At 56.5% G+C, this 23,450-nt stretch overlaps 1 protein-coding gene across 2 annotated transcripts in view; it reads right to left on the reverse strand.

Moving 5' to 3' along the window:
- Nucleotides 1-15,815: 15,815 nt before the first annotated feature.
- The window catches only part of TENT4A (terminal nucleotidyltransferase 4A), a 41,348-nt gene continuing 33,713 nt past the window's right edge, over nt 15,816-23,450 (reverse strand). The window contains exons 8-13 of one of the 2 annotated variants that reach the window (XM_061129352.1): nt 23,289-23,415; nt 22,272-22,372; nt 21,548-21,720; nt 21,141-21,299; nt 18,613-18,777; nt 15,816-17,950 (exon numbers count right to left, since the gene is read on the reverse strand). In XM_061129352.1, the coding sequence (XP_060985335.1) occupies nt 17,759-17,950; nt 18,613-18,777; nt 21,141-21,299; nt 21,548-21,720; nt 22,272-22,372; nt 23,289-23,415 (917 nt within the window). In that variant the 3' untranslated portion in view covers nt 15,816-17,758. Of the gene's footprint in view, nt 17,954-18,612; nt 18,778-21,140; nt 21,300-21,547; nt 21,721-22,271; nt 22,373-23,288; nt 23,416-23,450 lie in introns of both variants that reach the window. The other variant, XM_061129351.1, reaches the window with a different exon arrangement.

The raw sequence follows: 23,450 nt of genomic DNA on the forward strand, positions 1-23,450 counted from the left end.
GTCCATAGCACATCGTGATGATGAAGACTGATGACTGACAGCTACAACAACGTGGATGAACCTCAAAGACACAGTAAGTGAAAGAAGCCATACAGTTAAAATCTGCTGTATGGTGCCATCGAGGTCAAGTTCAAGAGCTGGCAAAGCTCATCTAAGGTGATAGAGGTCAGGACAGACGGAGGGGCCTAGTGAATGAAGGGAAGTATGAGGAGGAATTCCAGGGGCTGGCAGAGTTCGAGTTTTGTTCTGGCCACTGGATAGGGACAGGGACCCGGTGGGTGTGAGAAAATTCATGGACTGAATGCCGGACAAGAAGGGAAATAAGAAACATTGCATAAAGGAACTCCCCAGGAGTTTAGACACTCCCCTGCAGGCAGGGGAGGTTGGAGGCAGAGATGGCACAGCCAAGATTACGGTGCCACTCAGGGAAGCCTTGGGGCCTCGAGCACTCCTAGGATTCCCGCAGCGCTTGAACATCAGGGTCATAAAACACTGGGGCTAGCAGAGCCCGGGGGCTTCCCTGATGGTTCAGATGGTAAAGAATCTGCCCGCAACACGGGAGACCTGGGTTCGATTCCTGGGTTGGGAAGAGCCCCTGGAGGAGGGCATGCAACCCACTCCAGTATTCTTGCCTGGAAAACCCCATGGACAGAGGAGCCTGGTGGGCTACAGTCCTTGGGGTCAGAGTAGGACAAAACTGAGCAACTATCAGTCACTCACAGCAGATCCGGGAGACCACAGGAGCCAAGATTCTTGGTTTGCAGATTGAAATCCGGGTCCGAGGCGTGGATCAGTGAATGTTATCTGGGAAAGAAAGGCCTTGGATCCGTGGGCTCCACCGCAGAAACGGCAAGAGAGCTTTGACATGCTGACCCCCAGGCTCAGCCCCACCCAGTTCAGTCCTGGTCTCCGGCAATGGGGCCTGCAGCAGTCGCTTCACTGGGTGCCCCGGTGAGTGTGATGAGTTGGGGTTGAACACAGAGGCATCACATTCTTACAGCCTTAACTTAGGTTCGGTTCAGATCCACCTGCTGGCCCCTTGCAGAGCCCAGAAGCAATGGGCCCACGGGGTGAGTGTAGTTGGAAGCGGAAGAACCCCACCCATATGAAGGCCCTGCATTCAGAGACTCCCCAGGTTGGGGGGCAGGGCGGGGCGCCATCACCCCAGCCCCACCGAGCCTGGAGCAGGAGGAAAGCCCCTCTGCTCTGCACCCACGGTTTCCTGCTGCCTCTTCCCATCTCACATCCAGAGGACGCCACTTACATAACCCCAGGAGCTGTTTTCTTAAAATTTCAAAGTCGGAGTGGATCTGGCCCAGCAGGAAATTCCGGATAAATTTCGTGGAGATTGCAGAGTCGAGGCGCCAAGGCAGCTGTGCTGTGGAAGCCGACACTCGGCATTCCCAGACTGGAGATTCGCACCCGGATATCCGACGTCAGCCAAAAACAAGCTGTCAGGCAGCCTCTGGGCCGTTTCCACTGCTCCCAGGATGGAAGGATGGGTGTTGCCCCCGCAGGACACGTCTCCGAGATTTCCCATCACACCCAACCTGGAGAGATTCCGGGGCCAGGGAAGCTGCACTAGGCCATCCCTGGACCGGCTCAGGGTCCTCTCCCTGGAGGGTGTTAGGGGCTCTCCCGTGAGACTGCTGTGGAATCTGGCCTCTGGGTTGGGCTGCAGACCCCTTGGGAGTCCCCGCAGAACCTGCTTGCTCCTGGGGTCCTGCAAGCACCCCCACTCCTCCAGCAACACCGCCCCTGGCAGGAGGCCCAGCATCCTCACCAGCCCTTCTGTGGAGCCAGGGGCGACGGGGTCTGGAGGAGCTACCCAGTGCCTTCCAGCTCATCCTCACTCCCTGGAAAAGGAGGTGTGTGTGAGACAGGGTGTCTTTGCCTCTCAGCCATCTCTTTGCAGACCCCATCCAGATGACCTCAGGGAGTAAGGGCTGCCGTGATCCTCCCAGTCCAGCCCCAGCTCACCCCACACTGGGGGTGGTCATTAAAAAAACCGAAGCCTGTTGGCTGCATGATGAAAGGAAAAATGGGCTCTTGTTGGTGAAGTTACAGGTGTTCACCTGCTTGAGGATCTTCTCTAAAGCCTCCCCACCTCCCACCGCCCATCTCCCACCCCCACTATGTCCGTTTCACAGGTAGAGACAGTGACCCCCCACATAGCCCTCCTCTCACAGTCACCCTGAAACCACTCTACTTGGCCTGGTGGCCCTGAGGGTTAAAAGTTAGCAACCATTATCCCTTTAAAGGCTTCCTTGATGGCCCAGTGGTAACGAAACCACCTGCAATGTGGGAGCCGCAGGAGAGAGGGGTTCAATTCCTGGGTCGGGAAGATCCCCTGGGGAAGGGCATAGCAACCCACTCCAGTATTCTTGCCTGGAGAATCCCATGGACAGAGGAGCCTGGTGGGCTACAGTCCACGGGATCACAAAGAGTCAGACACAAGTGAACGGACTTAGTATGCACACACCCATCCCTTTAGCACTTGAGCTAAAAAAAAAAGAAAGAAAGAAACAGTTAAAAGTCTCACAACTACCTCATTGCTATTGTTTAGTCACTAAGTTGTGTCCAACTCTTTTGCGACCCCGTGGACTATAGCCCACCATACCCTTCTGTCCATGGGATTTTCTGGAGTGGGTTGCCATTTCCTCCTCCAGGGGAGCTTCCTGACCCAGGGACTGAACCCAGGTCTTCTGCATTGGGAGGCAGATTCTTTACCACTGAGCCACCTGGGAAGTCCCCACCACCACCACTGCCTCATTAGCTGATCCTAAATTATAAGGCATCCAAAATACTTGCCTTCAGTTCCCGTTTATTTAAATGGAGGGAAAATTTTCATTAAATTGTAAACTAAGTTATTTCCAATGCCTTTTTAAAATTAAGCATTTGCTACCTAAACTTCTTAAGATACGCATTTGTTTGTCAAACTTCATGCTAAAATACAGATTCACACAAAACTGGGCTGCAACTACTGACTCTGTAAAATGATTTATATTATAGTTTCTCTCCCTAGGGTGTGTGATTTCTTATGCAATTAAAAATACAGATTTTTGTCTATATGCACATTGATGTAATACAGCCTCTATGTAAATCGCTGGAGAATACCCTGTTGAAATTTTTGCATATATGAAGCAGCATCTTGATCCAAAAACAGGTCTATAAATCACTGAGATGACTACACACTCAGATGGATATTAAGAAAATGGAAAAGGAACCTTCCAGTAATGAATGCCACCGTATCAGGGGCTTGGATCATCAAAATTAACTTAGTCTAACGGACAGAATCTTCTACGGGTGGGTTTTTATCCACTGGACACACAGCTGCTCAGCACACATTTTTATTCCACAAACACCTGTGGTCTTCCGGTACCTGCTGGCTCCTCCCTACCGTCTCCCCACCTGTGTACCCGGCTCCTCACCCCCGTCCCGCAGGCGTCTCTGGGTAGCACCTGTGAACACACCACTCGCTCACCACTTGCTGATTTCCACTCCTGCGGCCCCCGCACCTCAGCTCCGTGCCCTTCTCCGCAGCATTTGTCACTGCTGGGGACTCTCTATTCCTGGGGCCGGGGCTCCCGGCTCCTTCCTCTCTGACCCTCCCCCAAACAAGAGCAGCTCACTACCTGGAGACCCCAGCCCATCCCTTTCACCCTGAAAGTCCATCCTCATTCACGCCCCCAGCTTCCTCCATTACCAAGACCCTCCGTCTCTCCTGGACCATGCTCCTCACTCTGCCTGGGAATACCCAGCCCCCCCAGCTCTCTCCCGGGCACCTCCCTCACACCCATGGCATGCCCAGACTCAGCTCAGATGTGCCAAGAAATCTCGGAACGAGATTGGAGCTAAAGCTCCAATCCTTTGGCCACCTGACTCTTTGGAAAATACCTTGGTGGTAGGAAAAATTGAGGGCAAAAGGAGAAGGGGGAGACAGAGGATAAGACGGTTACATAGCTTCACTGACTCAATGGACATGAGTGTAAGCAAACGCAAGGAGATAGTGGAGGACAGGGAAGCCTGGTGAGCTGCAGTCCATGGGGTCGCAGAGTCAGGACAGGACTGGACTGAGCGACAGCATTTTAACCCCATCTGCAAAGTGCCCTTCCCCTTGCGTGGTAACATGAGTAGGTTCTGAGGATCAGGACATGTGCAGCTGTTATGGTCTGAATCATATCCCCTCCCCCAAATCAAGGGTTGAACCCTAACCTCCAGATCCTCAAAACATGAATTTATTTGGAAATAGAGTCGCTGCAGATGAAACTGATTGGATGAGGTCAGGCTGGAGCTGGACAGACCTGAATCTGATGTGTGTCCTTATCAAAAAAAAGAAGTTGTCAGACACAGGGACCTGCAAAGAAGGAGGCATCACATGGACACAAAGGTAGACATCCAGGCGATGCTCAGAGCCGAAGGGCTCCAGCAGACGGCCAGCAGCTGGAGAGGAGCCTGGACCAGAGAGGAACTCACCCTGGCCACTCCGGGATCCCAGCCTTCCAGCCTCCAAAGCTGGGAGAAGATGAAGCTCTGGGTCCAGGCCACCTGGTCTGCGGTGCTTCGTCACACCTGCCCCAGGAAACGGACACAGCACCTTCGGGCCATTCCCCAGCCCAGCACCCCACGGGCAGCCCAAGCCGCCAGCCCAGGGTGAACCCAGACGACCACCTTGCCCCCCACCCTCCAGATTTTACCCCCCACAAGCTGAGAAGCAGGGGCTCTGCTTCTCCAGCATCACAACCTGCAGACTGAGCTCTGACTGCCGCCCCGACCCCGCCCAGTTTAACCCCCTGTGGTCTGTACATGTGAAGTGATGGCTGGGGCTTATAACATGATAGAACCTCAGAAGGCTCCTTCTTTGGGTGGAGAAGAAGCTCTCACTCACCCAGGTCCCACGATTAGAACCTTGAACGGCAATGACACGGGTAGGGAAAAGGACACCTGCTTCATGATTTCCACAGCTTCTCTAGCTTTTTTTTCCCCCACATCAGTTGTAGATTTTTATAATCAAAGCAGAATAAATATAAAGGTAACATAAGAACATCTCTGACACTGTGAACACAAAATTTACTCTCTGCTAAGGCAGGAATTCTTAATATTAGTGATAACTAGAGTAGGTTTTGAGTTCACAGAGACTAAGACTTTACTGTATTTTTGTAGTTCATTAGGGTAAGCTGGAAGGAATCTGCGGCATCTACATGAAGTGTGGCAAAAAAAAAAAACTATTCCCTTTTGTATATCATCGTGCGTTTACAATGAAATACAACATATGGAGATAATACTGAGTTTGTGTAGTTTCCAAACAGAACCCTTTACAATGTTTGTAATAGGAAGTGTGAGCAGATTTCTTTAAACCTAACTTTTTATATCTAGCTGTGTGCCTGAAATGGGTGTGTGAAAGTGAATGAAAGTCGCTCAGTCGTGTCTGATTCTTTGCGACCCCATGGACTGTATAGTCCCCTGGAATTCTCCAGGCCAGAATACTGGAGTGGTAGCCTTTCCCTTCTCCAGGGGACCTTCCCAACCCAGGGATCAAACCCAGGTCTCCTGCATTGCAGATGGATTCTTTACCATTTGAGTCACTAGGGAAGCCCCGAAATGGGTGTGTGATCCCTAATTAAGACATTTTAGCCATGATGTCTTCAAATTCTTGCTGACCCCATGGGTGGGAGACTCTGTCAACACAGTTGGGAAGCAGAGCACGGGAACCTGCCCACCCACCCTTCAAATGAAGACCACACCTGAAATAAAGGTTAGTGAAAGTGTTAGTTGGCTCAGTCGTGTCTGACTCTTTGTGACCCCACGGACATAGCCCACCAGGCTCCTCTGTCCATGGGATTCTCCAGGCAGGAACACTGGAGTGGGCTGCCATTCCCTTCTCCAGGGGATCTTCCTGACCCAGGGATCAAACCTGGGTCTCCTGAATTGCAGGCAGATTCTTTATCATCTGAGCCACCGGGAAAGACAAAACTAGGAACCTGACAAGTCTTTCTCCCCCTTCACTGACAAGTGTCACGGATTGCCCCTGTGATGACGATGGTGATCAGGGAGTCCAGAAGTGAGGAAGTGAGGATTTCATGGGGACAAGGCTGCTCTGTCCACCCAGGTTCCTGCTTGGTTAGGACTGTTCCTGAAGCTGGTTTCTGGCCACCATGAAGACTCATCTCCCTGCAACCAGGGACAGAAGCGGGATGGGAGCCCTGGGGGTGTGGGACTCTCAGGAGCCTCGGGTGTTGGGACCCCCAGGAGCCCCTCCTACCCCCTCCCAAACAGAGCCCTGGGGCTGGGCACCAGCCTGGTGGACGTCTGCAACTCACCCCGTGTTTGGGATGAGCTCACAGCCCATGGGCACACTGGACCCACGGACCCCACTCTGGACCAACAGACCCCTCGGTCATCCAAGGAGCCCCCCGGCCAAGGGGACCGGGGTCCCCAGCGTGCCAGGCACTTCGGCCACAGGGGAGGAGGCTTAAAAGAAGCTCGGCTCAAAGTGTCAGGCTACACTCACTCCCCCACTGACAGTTAAGCCCTCTCCCCCAGCTCTCCTCTCTCTCCTAGGTCATCTTCCCAAACGCCCGGTGTCCCCCAGGAACCTGGGGGTTGCACCCACCTTTGTCCTGAACTGGGTGAGGGAGAATGAGCTCCCCCGCCCAGGGCTGTGGGGGAGGCTAGGAGTCCCGCCCACCCCGATATGTGACTTTGATACCATCACCAACAACAAGGAGACGCTGGACATATGCGAAGGAAAACAGCTTTCAGTTGTCTGCTTCGAACTCAGATAAACTGGACTCTGGGATGAGCTGGTTTTCTGAGAAGGAAAAGCAGGACTTTCTGGAATCCCTCTGGTGGATGTGGATGGGGGCCGAGTCCTCTGGGGAGGGGGGACCTGGCCCCACCTCTGAGGGGAGGGGGCCCAGGTGTTCGGGAAGAGGGCCGCCAACCTGCCCCAGGACCTAACTAGGCAGAGGAGGGTCACAGTCCTGGAAGGAAATGCAGAGAGAGTAGGAAGCCCTTCTTCCATAAATGGTACTGATGAACCTATTTGCAGAGCAGAAACAGAGACACAGACAGGAAAAAAGTATGGACACCAAGCGGGGAAGAAGGGGTGGGATGAGTGGGGAGACTGGGATTGACAGAAATACACTATTGATCCTTGTATAACGTAGATAGCTAATGAGAACCTGCTATATAGCACGGGGACTCTACTCAATGCTCTGTGGCGACCTAAATGGGAAGGAAATCCAAAAAAGAGGGGATATATGTATACATGGGCTTCCCCGGTGGCTCAGTGCTAAAGATTCTCCCTGCTGAGGAAGAAGAGGTGGGTTTGATCCCTGGTTTGGGAAGATCCCCTGGAGAAGGGAATGGCAACCCACTCCAGTATCCTTGCTGGAGAATCCCATGGACAGAGGAGCCTGGTGGGCTACACAGCCCATGTGGTCACAAAGAGCTGGACACCACTTCCTGCCTAAACAACAACAATATGTATACACGGAGCTGATTCGCTTTGCTGTACGCAGAGATGAACACAACACGGAAAAGCAACTGCGAAAAGTTTCTTCCACCAGCCTGGGCTCTGCGTGTCCATTAAAGAGTGTTCTCCACCCCCGCTGTTCTCAGAACAGAACTTGGCCTCAGCCTAACGACCCGTGGAGTCACCAGCCCACCCCCTCCCACCCTCCCCTGGCAGGCGGGGGCCACGAGCAGCCCCTCCCCTGGGGCTGCGGGGCTGCGGGGCCGACCCCGTCCCCGGCAGCTCCAGGGACCTCGTCCACCCGCACTGTCCACGGCCCCCAGGAGCCAGGCCCCTGCCCCGCAGGCCAGCGTCCCCTCCCCGGAGAGGCCTCTTCTCTCCTGCAGGAGATGCTCCCCCTAACCCTCTGCTCCCAGCCAAGTGCTGCTGTCCCAGCTGTGGCTTCCCCCGCCCCAGACCTCCCAGCACGTCCTTGCGGACCTGGCCCCAGCAGGACCACCGACAGGCCCCACACGGCGGCAGGTCCGCAGGGACGGAGGAAGTCTGACTGCAGTGAGTCGGGCGCCCCCTGTCGGCTGCGGCGGGCATCCCCTGGGCGGGGCGGCAGGAATGGCCCGGGCCCTCCTCCACGGTCACTCCCGGGAGGGGCCGTCACCCGTCTCTCTGGTTTTCAACAGCACTTTTCTAAAATCTGGGCACGGGGTTTCTTTTCAGATACTGACTGACCTCGCAGGCCTCCTAAGGGGCCACCCTCCCTCGTACACTGCCCTCGTGCCCCGCGGTGACTGCAGGGGGCCTGCCCCTCGGGCGGAGGGACGGCAGGGGTCCCGGGCGGGGAGGGGACGCGGCGGGGGTCCCCGGCGGGGAGCGGGTCCCCTTGCTGCTCCACGGGGCGCGGGCCGCAGACAGGGCTCCTCAGGGGCCTGAGAAGAAACCCCTAGATAAGTCGGGCAGAGGGCGATGCCCACCCCAGAGCCCGGTCACCACACAGCAGTCTCTCCACTGGCAGGGGCAGCAGACCGCAGGAGGCCTGGACCAGAGACTCTCCAGTAGACACGGCCACCCGGGAACGGGAGATCGGAGGGGTGGGGATGGGGTGACGTGGGGTGGGGATGGGGATGTGGATGGGGTGGGGTGTGGGGTGGGGATGGGGTGTGGGGTGTGGATGGGGTGTGGGGTGTGGAGGGGTGTGGGGTGTGGATGGGGTGTGGATGGGGTGTGGATGGGGGATGGGGGGTGGATGGGGTGTGGGGTGTGGATGGGGTGTGGGGTGAGGGGTGTGGATGGGGTGTGGGGTGAGGGGTGTGGATGGGGTTGGGTGTGGATGGGGTGTGGATGGGGTTGGGTGTGGATGGGGTGTGGATAGGGTGTGGATGAGGTATGGGGTATGGATGGGATGTGGGTGGGATGTGAGGTGTGGGGTGTGGATGGGGTGTGGATGGGATGTGGGGTGTGGATGGTGTGTGGATGGAGTGTGGAGTGTGGATGGGGTGTGGATGGGGTGTGGGGTGTGGATGGGGTATGGGGTGTGGATGGGGTGTGGGGTGTGGGGTATGGATGGGGTGTGGGGTGTGGATGGGGGGTGGGGTGTGGATGGGGTGTGGATGGGGTGTGGGGCGTGGATGGGGTGTGGAGGGGTGTGGATGGGGGGTGGGGTGTGGGGTATGGATGGGGTGAGGGGTGTGGATGGGGTGTGGGGTGAGGGGTGTGGATGGGGTTGGGTGTGGATGGGGTGTGGATAGGGTGTGGATGAGGTATGGGGTATGGATGGGATGTGGGTGGGATGTGAGGTGTGGGGTGTGGATGGGGTGTGGATGGGATGTGGGGTGTGGATGGTGTGTGGATGGAGTGTGGAGTGTGGATGGGGTGTGGGGTGTGGATGGGGTGTGGGGTGTGGATGGGGTATGGGGTGTGGATGGGGTGTGGGGTGTGGGGTATGGATGAGGTGTGGGGTGTGGATGGGGGGTGGGGTGTGGATGGGGTGTGGATGGGGTGTGGGGCGTGGATGGGGTGTGGAGGGGTGTGGATGGGGGGTGGGGTGTGGGGTATGGATGGGGTGTGGGGTGTGGATGGGGTGTGGTTGGGGTATGGATGGGGTGTTGATGGGTTGTGGGGTGTGGATGGGGTGTGGAGTGTGGATGGGGTGTGGGGTATGGATGGGGTGTGGGGTGTGGATGGCGTAGGGTGTGGATGGGGTGTGGTTGGGGTATGGATGGGGTGTGGATGGGGTGTGGAGTGTGGATGGGGTGTGGGGTGTGGATGGGGTGTGGAGTGTGGATGGGGTGTGGGGTGTGGATGGCATAGGGTGTGGATGGGGTGTGGTTGGGGTATGGATGGGGTGTGGATGGGGTGTGGGGTGTGGATGGGGTGTGGAGTGTGGATGGGGTGTGGGGTGTGGATGGCATAGGGTGTGGATGGGGTGTGGTTGGGGTATGGATGGGGTGTGGATGGGGTGTGGATGGGGGGTGGGGTGTGGATGGGGTGTGGATGGGGGGTGGGGTGTGGATGGGGTGTGGATGGGGGGTGGGGTGTGGATGGGGTGTGGGTGGAGTGTGAGGTGTGGGGAGGCTGCAGGGAGGGGTGCCTTGGGGTGGGGGTCCGGGTTGTTCCCAGTTATGCAGCTTCACTTGTGGCCCACCCCTTCACCCAGCGCTGACTGCAGCCTGGCTGTCAAAGAACCAAACGAGCCTCAGGACAGGTGGCTCTGCAGTGAGAAGCAGCTCCAAGGAGGACCTGACATTCTTTTGAATCCTAATGTGTATCTAGATCACAGTTTTCCTACAAAATGTACCTGGAATCTTACTATTTCCTGCTGCATTTTTTCACATAAACACTTTTTTTTTTTAATTCACCTAAGCTTTGCTCTTTGCTCCCGACTTCTTTACCCCTATGGCTTCCCATGTAGCTCAGTTGGTAAAGAATCTGCCTGCAATGCAGGAGACCAGCGTTCGATCCCTGGGTCGGGAAGATCCCCTGAAGAAGGTAATGGCAACCCACTCCAGTATGTCGGACATAACTTAGCACTCTTTTTCTTTGCCCATGGAACAACAGAAGAATGTGCACCCACCCATAAACCAGTGAGATCTCAGCAAAGGATTTCAGGGTGTCCGGGGTGGCACTGAGCCAGTGAAGGACACACACAAGCCCTTTAACTCTCTTTCTCTCTCTCTCTCACACACACACGCCTCAGAAAGCTCACAATCTCCTGAGTAAAGAAGATAAATTTGAAAAAGTCAAACAACACCGAAGAAAATACTACCTTCTTGTGTGTGTGTGCGCGTGTTAGTCGCTCAGTCGTCACTGACTCTTACAGCCCCATGGACTGCAGCCCGCCAGGCTCCTCTCTCCGTGGGGATTCTCCAGGCAAGAACACTGGAGTGGGTTGCCATGCCCTTCTCCAGGGGACCTTCCCAACCCAGGGATGGAACCCAGGTCTCCTGCATCGCAGGCGGATTCTTTCCTCGCCGAGCCACCGGGGAAGCCCCTACCTTCGGGTCACAGTATAGGACATACCAGAAAGAAAGGCGACAGGCTGCGCAGTGGCGATTCCGGGAGCAGCACGGAGGGGGCAGGCAGCCCTTGCCCCTCCGGAAGTTCTGACGGGAGGGGGCCCTCTGGACATGGACTTGGGAGCGGCTCCCAACCATGGCCGACACTGTCCTGCCCCTGTGCCCAAGAGGGGCCCGGGACATGACGGGGAGACCAGGGGACTCAGGGCCCCCTCCAGGGGGAAGGAGCCCTGCCCGGCACCAGCTCTACCGTCTTCTATACCTTCACCGCCAGGTGGGAATTCCGGACCTGAGGAAGCAGGGAAGCCAAGAAAACCTCCCAACCGATCTTTGTTTTACACCCGAAACAGCATTCAGCACTTAGCCTGTGACCACGCAGTTGTCAGCTCCAGCCAGCAAGACAATGCTCAAAGGCCAAGCCCCTTGGCGCCCACCCTGCCGGCTTGTTTTGAAAGCTGCGGAGGACGCTGGTCTGGCCCCAGGAACCCCAGGAAGCAGCTGCACTCGGGCCCACGTCCCACCCTCCTCGTCTGAGGCCGTTCTCCTCCTCTCCGGGCTCCAGAGCTGGGCTTCAGATGACGGTCCAGACCATCACGGGTGTGAGAGGAACGCGGCTTGTGAGCCACTGGCGTTCCGCTTTTTAAAGAAATAGAGCAGGAGAGAGTAGAACAGAACAAATCCCACGTGTAAGAGTGGGCAGTGGTTCATCTAACATGTAGAGTCATACGGACATGGCGGCAAAGGAACCTTGTTCCTTTCGGCGAGGTGGTCGAAGGAATGGGACACGGGATGCATTTGGGCCATGGTTCTCACCCCTGGCCTCATGGGAGAATCCCGTGGCTTAAAGCCGGTGGGCGGAGGCTCCGTCTACATGGTTAATGCCAGTCTCTGCAGGTGGGGCCCCAGCATCGTCTCCTTCAAGATGCCCAACAAAGGTGTTTGAATCACTTTGTCCAGAGCAGTAACGCTAAAGTGGGCACCCTTGGCCACCCACAAGAAGGAATCATCGCAAAAGATGCATCAAGTGTCACAGGCCTTCCCGAAGGATAAATGCTCCCCGAGAAGGCCATGGGGAGATTCGGAGAATGGGTGGGAGCTGCCATTCGGAGCAGTTGAGGGGCCAGATGGGGTCCCTGCCAGGGCCACATGGGAGCTGAGACCGCTGAGAGCACTTGGATGGCTGAACGCCCGACAGCACGGCTCATGTCTGTCAGGTCCAGTAACTAACCACATGAGCGTGTGTGTTTACATTATCCAAGGAGACAGAAGTGGGGGTCTGACAAAGGACAAGCGGAACCCAGCAAAGGCCGGGCCGTGCCTCCTGTGTCTGTTTACCGCCTGGGGAAGGAGCAGGCCAGGCCGTGTCTGCGAGGGGAGGTGGGGTGTGAACGTGAGCTGTGTTGGGGGGGTTGAGACCCTCATCTCTGGGGAGGGGGCAAGGAGCCCTGAGGCCACGGGAAGTTGCCTCCCCCAGTCCACTCCTGTTAAACGACTCTGGCCGAGTTCCTTGACCTCTGTGCCTCCCCGACTCACCAGGGGGATGCAAGACACCTGTGCCCGGCGTGGACATGGGCTCAGCCACAGTGCTGGTGGTGTCATGGGTATCGCACGGGCCCAGTAAGTGCCTGGAGCCTCAGCCTCATCTCTGCGGGCCCCTGCCCGGCCTCGGCTGCCCCCCACCCCAACCCCACTCCCGTGATCCTCACCCTCGGAGCAGTGAGGGACCGCCCGTCTTACCAGGAGGGCCTGTGCCCGTGAGAAAGCAGATGCAGGGGAAGACCAAGGAGTCAGGCTGGGAGGAGCACGCTTTTCTAGTATCGCCTTTATGAAGGTCAGCATCTTGCAGTACAAACACTGGCAGAGAAAACCACGGCCAGCTGGTTTGCTCATCACCGGGTGAACATCCACCCAGGTGGCTCCCAGCTGGCCCCCGACACCAGGGGTATGGCGAAGGGGTTCAGCCTGAGCTCAGCAGTGTCTCCAGGGATCACAGGAAACCTGAAGGAGCTGCAGGCTGGCCCGCAGAGGCCGGGATGCCCGCTGAGCAGCTTCCCTGCAGGCGGAACTCGCCTCTCTTCCTGAGAGCCCATTACCACCAGGTTCATCCGGTTCATCCGCCTTGCTCCAGGGTTCATCCTGCCGCTGCCGCTGCTGCTTAGTTGTGTCCGGCTCTTTGCAACCCCCTGGACTGTAGCCCACCGGGCTCCTCTGTCCAGGGGACTCTCCAGGCAAGAATACTGGAGTGGGTTGCCATGCCCTCTCCTGACCCAGGAATCTTCCTGACTCAGGGAGCGATCAAACCCAGGTCTCCCGCGTTGCAAGTGGAGTCTTTACCCTCTGAGCCACCAGGGAAGCCCCAGAACTCACCCTGGGGCCTTTGAATCACGAATTGGTCCTTCTCCAGGGCCCAGGGATCCTGGGAGATGGACAGTGAAGGACACCACCAGGGGTGGCCTAGGGCTTCCTCATCATTACTGGGGGACTGCCCCATCCCCACGGAGCTATGGAAACACAGTAAAGAAACCTTTTCTTGAGCAGCTCGTAGACGGTGGGAGTTAGCCCCGGGTGTGAGGTCTTTGAGACAGTGTGTGTTTCATGGTAGCCAGTATCCCTTTTAAGTCAGCTTCCTTTGGTCATCTAAATCACTTGAGGATTGGCAGGAGCTTTGCAAATTCTAAAGTATAAGGATATAAGCATCTCACCCTCCTCAAAGCTTCATCAGGTCATCACACGGTGAATATAGGCAGTATTTCAGAATGACTTTCAGTGGAGCGGGCTTCCCTGGTGGCTCAGATGGTAAAGAATCTACTTGCAATGCAGGAGACCTGGGTTCTGTACCTGGGTCGGGAAGATTCCTGGGCTGGGAGGAGAGCGTGGAAACCCAGTCCATGTAAGCTATACAAATACTGAAGTATAATGTTGTGTGTGTGTGGCAGCCACTCAGTCGTGCCTGACTCTTTGTCAACCCCACGGACTGTAGCCTGCCAGGCTCCCGTGTCCTTGGGATTCTCCGGGCAAGAATACTGGAGTGGGTTGCCATGTGCTCCTCCAAGAGATCTTCCCAACCCAGGGATGGAACCCAGGTCTCCTGCATTGCAGGCAGATGCTTTAGCATCTGAGCCACAGGGAAGCCAAGGTGACCTGTATACCTGAAATTAATGTCAACTATACTTTAAAAAAATAAAATTTTAAAAAACCCATCACAGTGTGACAACCAAAAACATACACTCGCTTCTGGATTACCAATGTCACTGACCCCGTGCACACAGGCAGCTTGGGGCCCAGGTACAGGTCCCTAGAATGGGGCTAAGACAGGACGCTTGAGATCCCAAAGCAACTCAGAGACAAAATCCTGGAGCCCCGGCTGTGGGTGTGGGGCACGGGGGTGTCTGGAAGCCTGTGCGTCTGTGCTGACCGGCCCGAGACAACGAGGTGAGCCGACAGAGGGTCAAACTGAGGCCGCGGAGCTGGGCCGTGGGGGCGGCAGGCTGAGGGGCCCCTCCAGACAGCTGACGCCGCATGCCACGTCCCAGTAGGACGCAGGGCCCCGCCGCACAGCACTGGCACCCTCTCGCTGTCCCTGAGCCCCCCCGAGGCCCAGCTCACACTTGAGGAGACCACAGTCTCTACAGCCCACCCCCCAGGCTCCCAGCATGGCTTACCTACTGAGCCCCTGCCCCCTCCGGAGGCCTCGGGCATCTGGAATCCCGCTGTCCAAGCTGGTGCAGAGTGCTGTGGGCAAAGACCCACTTCTGCCCCCGAGTCTTCCAGGTGGCCCTACAGCTCCACCTGCGGGCCATCCCTAGATCCTAAACCCAGCAGCGGTCCTCTCAGCTGGACCACCCAACGCCCTCCTCCAGCCCGCCCTCCAGAGGTGGCCACAGGGTCAGGGGGGCCCTCCTTCTGCCCCTCCAGCCAGCTCCTGCACCCCACCCAGGCCGCCTCCTGGGTCCCCAACACACCCAGCCCCCCCAGGCCACTCAAGTCCTGGCCCAAGGCCACCCCAGGCTCTCTGCTCAGAAAAATGCACCCATCATCTCGTGTTCTCGCCCGGAGAGGGCCCCCAGCAGAGGAGCCTAGTGGGGTCACACGGAGTGGGACACGACTCCAGCGGCTTGGCACACACTCTGCACCCCCAGCCCCGGCTCCCTTCTTCGCTGAGGTCGTGGGCCGTCAGCTGCCCTCGGAGGCTTTCTGCGACCTCCTGGCAATGGGGGTCCCTGAGGAGCCAGGCCTGGCACCTGCAGGCTCCGGTCAGGGCGTCTTCGCAAGAAGCCTCCTGGGGAAGGACGTGAAGGCACGCCGAGCCCACAGCACCAGCCCCACAGCGCCGGGCTCCACACACGGCGGCTCTGGGGCATCTGGCTAGAGGCCTTGCGGCTGAGCCCAGCGGCTCAGTAACTCAGGGGAGTGGGAATTTTCATAAATTTCCTTATACATTCTAATCTAAATGTAAGCTACATTTTAAGCCATGCTATGATTTTCGGTGGTTTCAAACGCGCTATTTTGAAGTCGTATAATGCTGGCCCAAGAGAGAGGTGGAACAAAGGATTCTGATGGGAAGTTAAGCGCCATGTGACATCGGCTTGTCAGAAACGACACACGAAGAGCGTCAATAAACGGCTCCGACGCATCCTGTCACCTAGCCTAGGACAGGGCTCACTCTCCCATGCCCAGCCTGCAACCTCACCAGGTTCCAAGTTCATGAACCAATGACAACATGATCACTGGCTGTCCGGCCTTGGCCAAGGCAAGAACGAAACCCGCAGAGGGCAGCCCGCCCCCGCCTTGAAAGGAAAAGGCACACACACAAATTACACAGCCACCACCTGGTTTCCAAAGTTTATTAAAAATCAAAGAATAGAAAAACTTTACATAAAAATATGTCAATTTTAGCTTCCACATTGTTGTCCACGCACAAAAAAAATCGAAACATGATATATCTTGTTGTCAGCCTGCGGTGTGTGGCCACAGGGAGCCAGGCCAATTCATTCGTTCACCGTGTGGGCTGGAGCCTGGCGCCCCAGTCTGGGACTGCGTCCCGGGCCCACCCGCGGTGCTCCCAGTCCCCGCCGTGTTTCTTTAGTGGAGGGTTACAGTCAATATTGCTAATGCGGAGAGATTAGTACAGGCCTACGTATCAGTTTTTATAAATAATTCTTTATCAATAGGTTCACAATTTAAATATCTTTAAATATTTTTGATAACCTTGGATCATCACGAACCGCAGACAAACTGTGCTACTCGGCTCGGGCGCCCCCAGGGAGCCCACAGGCACGTCAGCCCCTCTCCGCACAGGCGGGCCGGGCCTGTCTTCCGGGGCCCGCGGACACGGCGGGGTGTGTGGCGCTCAGAGCCCTCAAGGACGCCCCGCTTCTGCACACCCCGGGTCACAGCAGTAAGCTTCCTGTCCCGTTTCTCACTAGTGGACTTCAAAGACCATCCCGCCTGTAGTGTAGCAAGGTCAGAACCCTGTCTTAAAAATGGGAGCCGGACAACCTAGGAGAGGCGCCCACCTCCCGGGACACCTGCGGCGCTCAGGAAACTCAGGGTGAGGCAGGGTGGCTGCGTCAGTGTTCGGGATGGGTAACAGAGACAGTGGTTGTCGTGGCAGAACACACTTGCATAGGATGCTTCTCGGGTCGGGTGCCGGCCGCTCGGGCCCGACACTGGACTGTGCTCTCCTGCGATGTGTTAAAACCCCCCCACGGCGCGCCAAGCAGCTCAAGTACTTCTCCTATAGTTGCTCTTAACAGAACGAATGCATACCGCTACAGATTCCACAATGGAATCAACATAACTCCTTTCTCCACATTCCTAAAACTGGGTACCATTGTCTGTGCTCGCCAGACCCGTCATGACAGGCTGCGTGACTAAAACTGCAGCGTTTCACGGTTCACGCTTGTTTAAGATCTTGCCATGTGACAACATTTTTTCCCTGTAGAAAGTTATACTCTGGCACTTTAAATGCTGGGTCTGTTGTCTACAGTTTAAAAGAACCAAACCCAAAACATTAAAACTCCGAGGTCAGAGCAGGACCACAGACAGGCCGGACGGCAGAGCCGGCGGGCAGCTGGTCAGAATGTTTAGGAGCCGAACCCCTCGGGGAGCCCACTGGGGGACTCGGCTCCTTCACCGCAGGCTAAGAGGCCTCACGTCTGACCTGAAGAAGGAACATAAAAATAACCCAAGCCCCTCATTTGTGGTGTTCACAACGACGCTCATCAACCAGCCAACACGATGAACCCAACTTAGAAAATGCAACTCGGGAAAGGATCTAAGCTTGTTTAAAAAAATTCCCTCCTCCCTTCAATATAACTTATGTGAAAATATGAAATTAAATAAAAAATATCTGAGTTATTGCACAAATCATAAGTTTTCAATATTTACATAGAAAAACAGTTCTGAAATTCAAAACAAAATGTGAGGGCAGTAAAACAATGATGACCTCCCAACAAATACTCGGGTTCGCACTCCGCTGCTCCGACAACGTGAAATGAAAGTACCCAACCCGCAGGGCAGCACGGGGCCGAGAGGCGGCCCGACCCCGCCGGCCCCCGGGTCCCGCGCAGACCCGCTCCAGCCTTGCAGGCAGTGCCTGGGCGGCAGCAGACAGCGTCCACGTCTAAGGCTTCACAGACGACACAGGGAGCTGCTCTCGAGGACGTGACCACACACGGGGCATGCAGCGTGGCCGGCCGGGCCTGGTCTCTGGGCCAGGCCCCGCGGCCGCCCCTGCCGTCTGCGAGGCGGGCCGGCAGCCGCCGGAGCATTACCTGCTGAGGCTGACGGGCAGGCTGTCCCTCGTGTGCGCGTGTTTTTTCCTCCTCCAGCCAGTGCGGTTGTACTGGTGGTGGCCCCGGTTGCCCACGGGAGGCCGCACACCGCCAGTGCCCACCGAGCCGTAGCTGCCGCCCTGGCCGTGGCCGTGGGAGCCCTTCATGGACAGCTTCATGCCGCTGTGCTGCTGAGGAGACCCAGAGGGACGTGGCTCGAGGCCGGCCTGGACGGACGCCCACCGCAGCCCCGCGCCCCCACCGTGGGCCAAGAGCCTGGACCCTGGCCATGGCTCTTCCCAACCTCCCGGCCTTTTTTCTGAACTGTGTTTCTAACGTGTAGGGAAGACTCAGAGCGGCCCCACGGCAGTGGACCCACGCCCCCCAGGGCCCCGGGTGCCAGAAAGCCCAGCCCAGTGCAGCCGGCCCCCCGCCCAGGGCGCCTGCAGCAAGAGCGGGGGCAGTGCAGTGGTAGGAGGGGCGACGCCGTGTGCGGCGTCATCATTCCTGCTTCATCGTTTGCTTCCTGAGAACCAAAGCTTACCGTGCGAATTAACAGAAAAATGGGAGTTAGATATTCTTCACTTTGAACTTTTATGCTAACAAATTCAATTAAAAAAAAAAGATGGCTTACAGGTGAATTAAACTAGACTAAATTTTAAAATAATTTAACACTTATAAAGCTTTGCTTGTTACAGGGAAAGCAAACATGAAGCTGAATGATCAAACTGCCCCTGGAGAACAAAGAACGTGTGTGGACTCCCTCTGGGGCAGAGCAGGTGCTCAGGGCGGGCTGGCCGCCAGCGTGCGGGGGTGGGGGGGAACCAGCGCCTGGGCCCCGGGGCCGTACCTTGTGATACAGGTGGGGGCTGGAGAGTGGGTTGGGGGACGCAGAAGGGATGGCTGGGGAGGACACATGGTGGACAGCCTTCAGCGCCGGGGCGGCTTCGACGCCTGCCTGTCTACAGGGCACGGGGGCCACGCCGAGCGTCGGGGCAGGAATAGTAAACCTGGTCTGGGGGAAAGGACCAGAGACGGCGTGAGTGCCCGCGCGACAGAGCTCTTACCAGGAGCCCCAAGAAGGGTGCTCACAACCGGCTCCTCAGTGTGTCTGCCTGCAGCCTCACAACCGGCTCCTCAGTGTGTCTGCCTGCAGCCTCACAACAGGCCCCTCAGTCTGTGTCTGCCTGCAGCCTCACAACAGGCCCCTCGGTCTGTGTCTGCCTGCAGCCTCACAACAGGCCCCTCAGTCTGTGTCTGCCTGCAGCCTCACAACAGGCCCCTCAGTCTGTGTCTGCCTGCAGCCTCACAACAGGCCCCTCGGTCTGTGTCTGCCTGCAGCCTCACAACAGGCCCCTCAGTCTGTGTCTGCCTGCAGCCTCACAACAGGCCCCTCAGTCTGTGTCTGCCTGCAGCCTCACAACAGGCCCCTCAGTCTGTGTCTGCCTGCAGCCTCACAACAGGCCCCTCAGTCTGTCTGACTACAACCTCACAACAGTCTGCTTGGAAGCACAATGGCAATGTGAAGGATGTCCAGTCACCCAAGCCATAAGGTTTTGGTGACCAAAAACTTCAAGAGGACTACAGTTATCAGAGAAACTGTCCCCTGGGTCTCCAGGTAGCACCCTGCGCCGAGCAGCACGAGAGGCCCCAGGCCAGGCGGACTGAAGGCCTGCAGACGGACGACCCCCCGCCCGCTCCCATCCCGCACCACCTCCCATCAGGGCAGAGGTGCCGGCTCGGGAGCCCCCCCGCTTTCCCAGACCCTCGCTGCTCTCACCTTAGAACTGTCCGCATTCGCCCCCGAGGCCTCAGAAGGGTAGCTGTGGTCTCCTGAGCAACAGCTGTGACAGGAGCTGGCCTCGAGGAAGGCACCCCTTCCTCACGCTTCCTCCCACCCAGGACCTCTCTTCAGTGGGGGCTCTGTGCCCCCAGGGGTGCAGAGAAGAGCGCAATCCTGGGGTCTCTGACAGCTTCGTGCCCTGGCTGTTAAGTCTCCACTGCATCCTGATGAGGGAGACTTCACCACAAGTGGGGCACTCAAGAGACTGTGCACGTGAAGGTTTACAAGTGGGATTTCCCTCAGTGACTCCACTGGAAGTGACATTTGCAGTTTGGCGATAAAATGACAAAGTGGGCTTTGAGCTTTTTGTCTTAAACCTTGAATGACGACTTCCCGGGTTGCCCAGTGGCTCAAACTCCACGCTCCCAATATAGGGGGCCCAGGTTCAATCCTTGGTCAGGGAGCTAGGTCCCACATGCCACAACTAAGACCCAGGCCAGCCAAGTAAAATAAATAAACATGCTTTTTTTAAACAAGAAAAGAAAAACTTGAGTGGCCTTACCTTCTGCCTCCCTATCTGCGCAGGTGACAGAGGGACCACAGGCAGCGCGTGGTCCTGACGCCACCCGGGAGAAGCAGCGCGGGCAGCGCCTGCACACGGCTCTGGGGGGCCAGGCCCGAGGAGCCGTCAAAGCCAGCTCTGTCTGTGGCGGTTCTCACCCACATGCACACACTGCCTCCGTGTTCCTCGCTTATTAATGTGCCAGGGCAAGATTCCCGGCGCTGTGCTGATGGCCACCACTGCGCACCCCACGCCTGCTGCCTCCACACCCTCTTAGCCTGGGGTGTGTCCTGAGAACGCCCCACCTGTGTGGGGAGCCCAGCAATGCAGAGACACGCGGGGACAAGCAGGAATCCCCATCACCTTCTGCTCAGATTACAGCTGCTTGTGAAAGCCGACTCTACTTCAGAAGTGCATTAATGTGATGAGTTGATGTATATTTGGGAAGAAGCTACAAATCTAAAACACCAAAAATTACCTCTAAAAATCTACCTTTTAGACTAATTTTGTCTAAATTTTTTTAAAAAGGATTATATTACATTATAGAATTTCTTCTATAAGAGTATGTAGTGAATAACGTGGAGAAGTCAGTGTTGGTATCGAATCTGAGAACAGTGCAAACAACGGGATTCTTTGAGGAAATCAGGGACGGGGCATCCTTCTCGACCGAGGGACAGCACCAAGGGAAGTCTCAGCATCATCCCAGGATGGTGGCCACCTGCTGAGCATCATCATCACTTGCAGAAAGACCATGTGAACCTTGTCAAGAGCCAGCTCTGGGCTCAGACACCCAGAGTCCCCCTCGTGCAAACACAGCATATGGTGAAGCTCAAGAACACGGACTTCTGTAGAATGACAGGACCACATTCTATCAACCCACCAAGGATGAGAATGTCCTACAGGACAGACATGTCTGTTCCAAGAACTTCTAAGGGTTCTCTCTCTAATCTAACGTGTCAGTCAATCCTACCATGCACAGCACCTCGGACCTGGTCCCAGGCCGTCACTGGGAAGGGCCCAGCCAGCTGCATACCTGGGTATTCGTTGTCATGACCAACGTCCTGGACGTGGCGGACTGAGGTTTGCCACTCGGCATGGGCAGGGCAGCAGGCAGGCTGGCCAGCAGAGGGGTGGGCGCCTGAAGGCTGAACTGGTACACGCTGGGTGTTGTACAGGGCGGTGTGTCCGAATCCTGGGGGAGGACGAGAGGAGGGCTGCACTTGAGGCTCGTGCCCCTCGGAACAACAGGAGCAGCCAGGGGTGAGCCCCAGGGGGTCCCAGGATCAGCTGCCCTCTCTGCCCAAGCCTCCTCCCTGTCAGGTCAAAACTGAAGAACATCACAGAATCACAACTGAGACGCCCAGACTGCTGGTCTCATCTGCACGTAAGTTTGTACACCACGACCCGCAGCAGCCCCAGGGCTCAGAGGGGGCCACTCACGATGTCGCTGCCGGAGAGTGAGGACACGGAAGAGGCGGAGGAGCCAGACGACCGGAGCTGGGGGCCGGGCAGGGACAGGGTCAGGCGTGGGCCGAAGGGAGACTCAGGGTCTCGTCGAGGAGGCTGGTCCCCCTCGCACGCACCCATCCGCTCTGCGATCTTGATCCTGTTGTCTGTGGGAGGAAGATGAGCCATCACACACTTCAGCCCAAGGTCCCACTGTGCCTCTAACACTGCGCATGAGGCTGACAAAGCCAATTCCTAATTTCACTTCATTTCAATTAATATTTTAAGTCACATTTCAGCTATTGGAACACACTTAACTATGTTCGAAACAACGTGGATGTATAGTTTCAACTCTGCATTACACAAACCGTGATCCTGATGCATTTTAGGTATAAACACACACAGCACTTGGGAGGACATGGTACAAGAAACTCAGTAACTTTGGATGTTGACTACCTGTTCAGATGATAATATTTTGAGTGCGAAGTTGAATAAAACAGACTACTAAAACTAATTTTACCTGCTTCCTTCCACTTACAACGCAGTTCCTGGGAACTTCACAACTGCCATGTGTGGACAGCACTGGCCTGAACCTTACAGCTTTAAATTCTTACAGGAAATGAGTTGCTTTCTTAGTGTGAACAGTTTGTTACTAAAAGCAGACACTCCTGCGCGAGCGCGTCAGGACATGCAGAGCCACGGGAGGGTGGCCTCTCACCGGGGTCCGGCGCCGCGTGGACCCTGCCGCCCCACTTCTCCTTGATCCACGTCCGGTAGTCGATCACCTCCTGGGTCACCTTGATGATCCTCCCTAAGGTGCTGCGGAAGGGCAAGGGCATGCAGGCGTGAGCACAGCACAGAGCGTGCCGGGGAGCCGGCCACACTATCCAGGGGCCGCCTTACATCCTAACACAGAGCTCTGCTAAAGCAAAGGTGGGAAAAGCGAAGGTAATCTTACGACTGACTTCTGCTGTTTGCACCCAAACCCACACGGTACAGAAAAAGTGGGGGCATGGATGCAGAAGTCCTGGAACCTCCATCTGTCCACCAAGGACCGCTGAAGTCCACGCCAGGTAGGGAAGCCCGCCCCCAGTCCCAGTGACCACAGAGGCCCCGTTTCCCACCACACGGGGGAGACTGAGTGCCCAGAACGGGCCCAAAGCTTTGCCCACAAACACCCAGGGACGGAGGCCACAGAGCCCTGTGCCCCCACCACTGTGCTGGCCTCCATAACCTCTGAGGACGGAGGTACTGGCCCAGCTTCAGCAACCTCCTGCGACAGTCATCACCCCTGCCTCTCACTTCCCCTCAGCTACTCCCTCCATCCCAGCCCCACCTCCACAGGCGCATGATCTGCAGTCAGGAAGAAACACTTCTCACCAGTAAAAGCGTACACCAGAAAAGTGAGTGCTCAAAACGGGGCACAAAAGACAGGTGTGCAGGGAGGGGGGCTGGGGGCAGGATGTGTCCCTCAGGGCTGGACACCCACCTCTTGAGGGCAGCCGGAGAGAAAACATCACACTCTACAGCTTTAAAAGCCAGAAATGACCTCCTCAAAACTAATACCCTGGGAAAATCCTAGCTCTCTAAATGAAAACCTTTCACCTCTTGACCACCAGGACCACCCTGAACTCCCAAAAGGCATTCCTTTCCCAGAATTCTCAGGTTCTCCTACAACAGGGTGGCAAACTCCGTGAAGACAAAGGAGAGGGGCCGCGGCCCCCAGGATTGGTACCTTTCCGAGTCTCTGTTGGGGTAGGACCGGGCGAGTGGTGACACAGCATGGCTGAGGACGATGTAGGCATAGTCGAACACCTGCTTCACCTGCATGGCCCCGTAGGAGCTCCGGCCCACGTCGTTCCCTGAGACAGAGAGCCATCATCAGAGATGCAACCTC

Source organism: Dama dama, chromosome 25 (assembly GCF_033118175.1).
Source record: "Dama dama isolate Ldn47 chromosome 25, ASM3311817v1, whole genome shotgun sequence".
Lineage (NCBI taxonomy): Eukaryota > Metazoa > Chordata > Mammalia > Artiodactyla > Cervidae > Dama > Dama dama.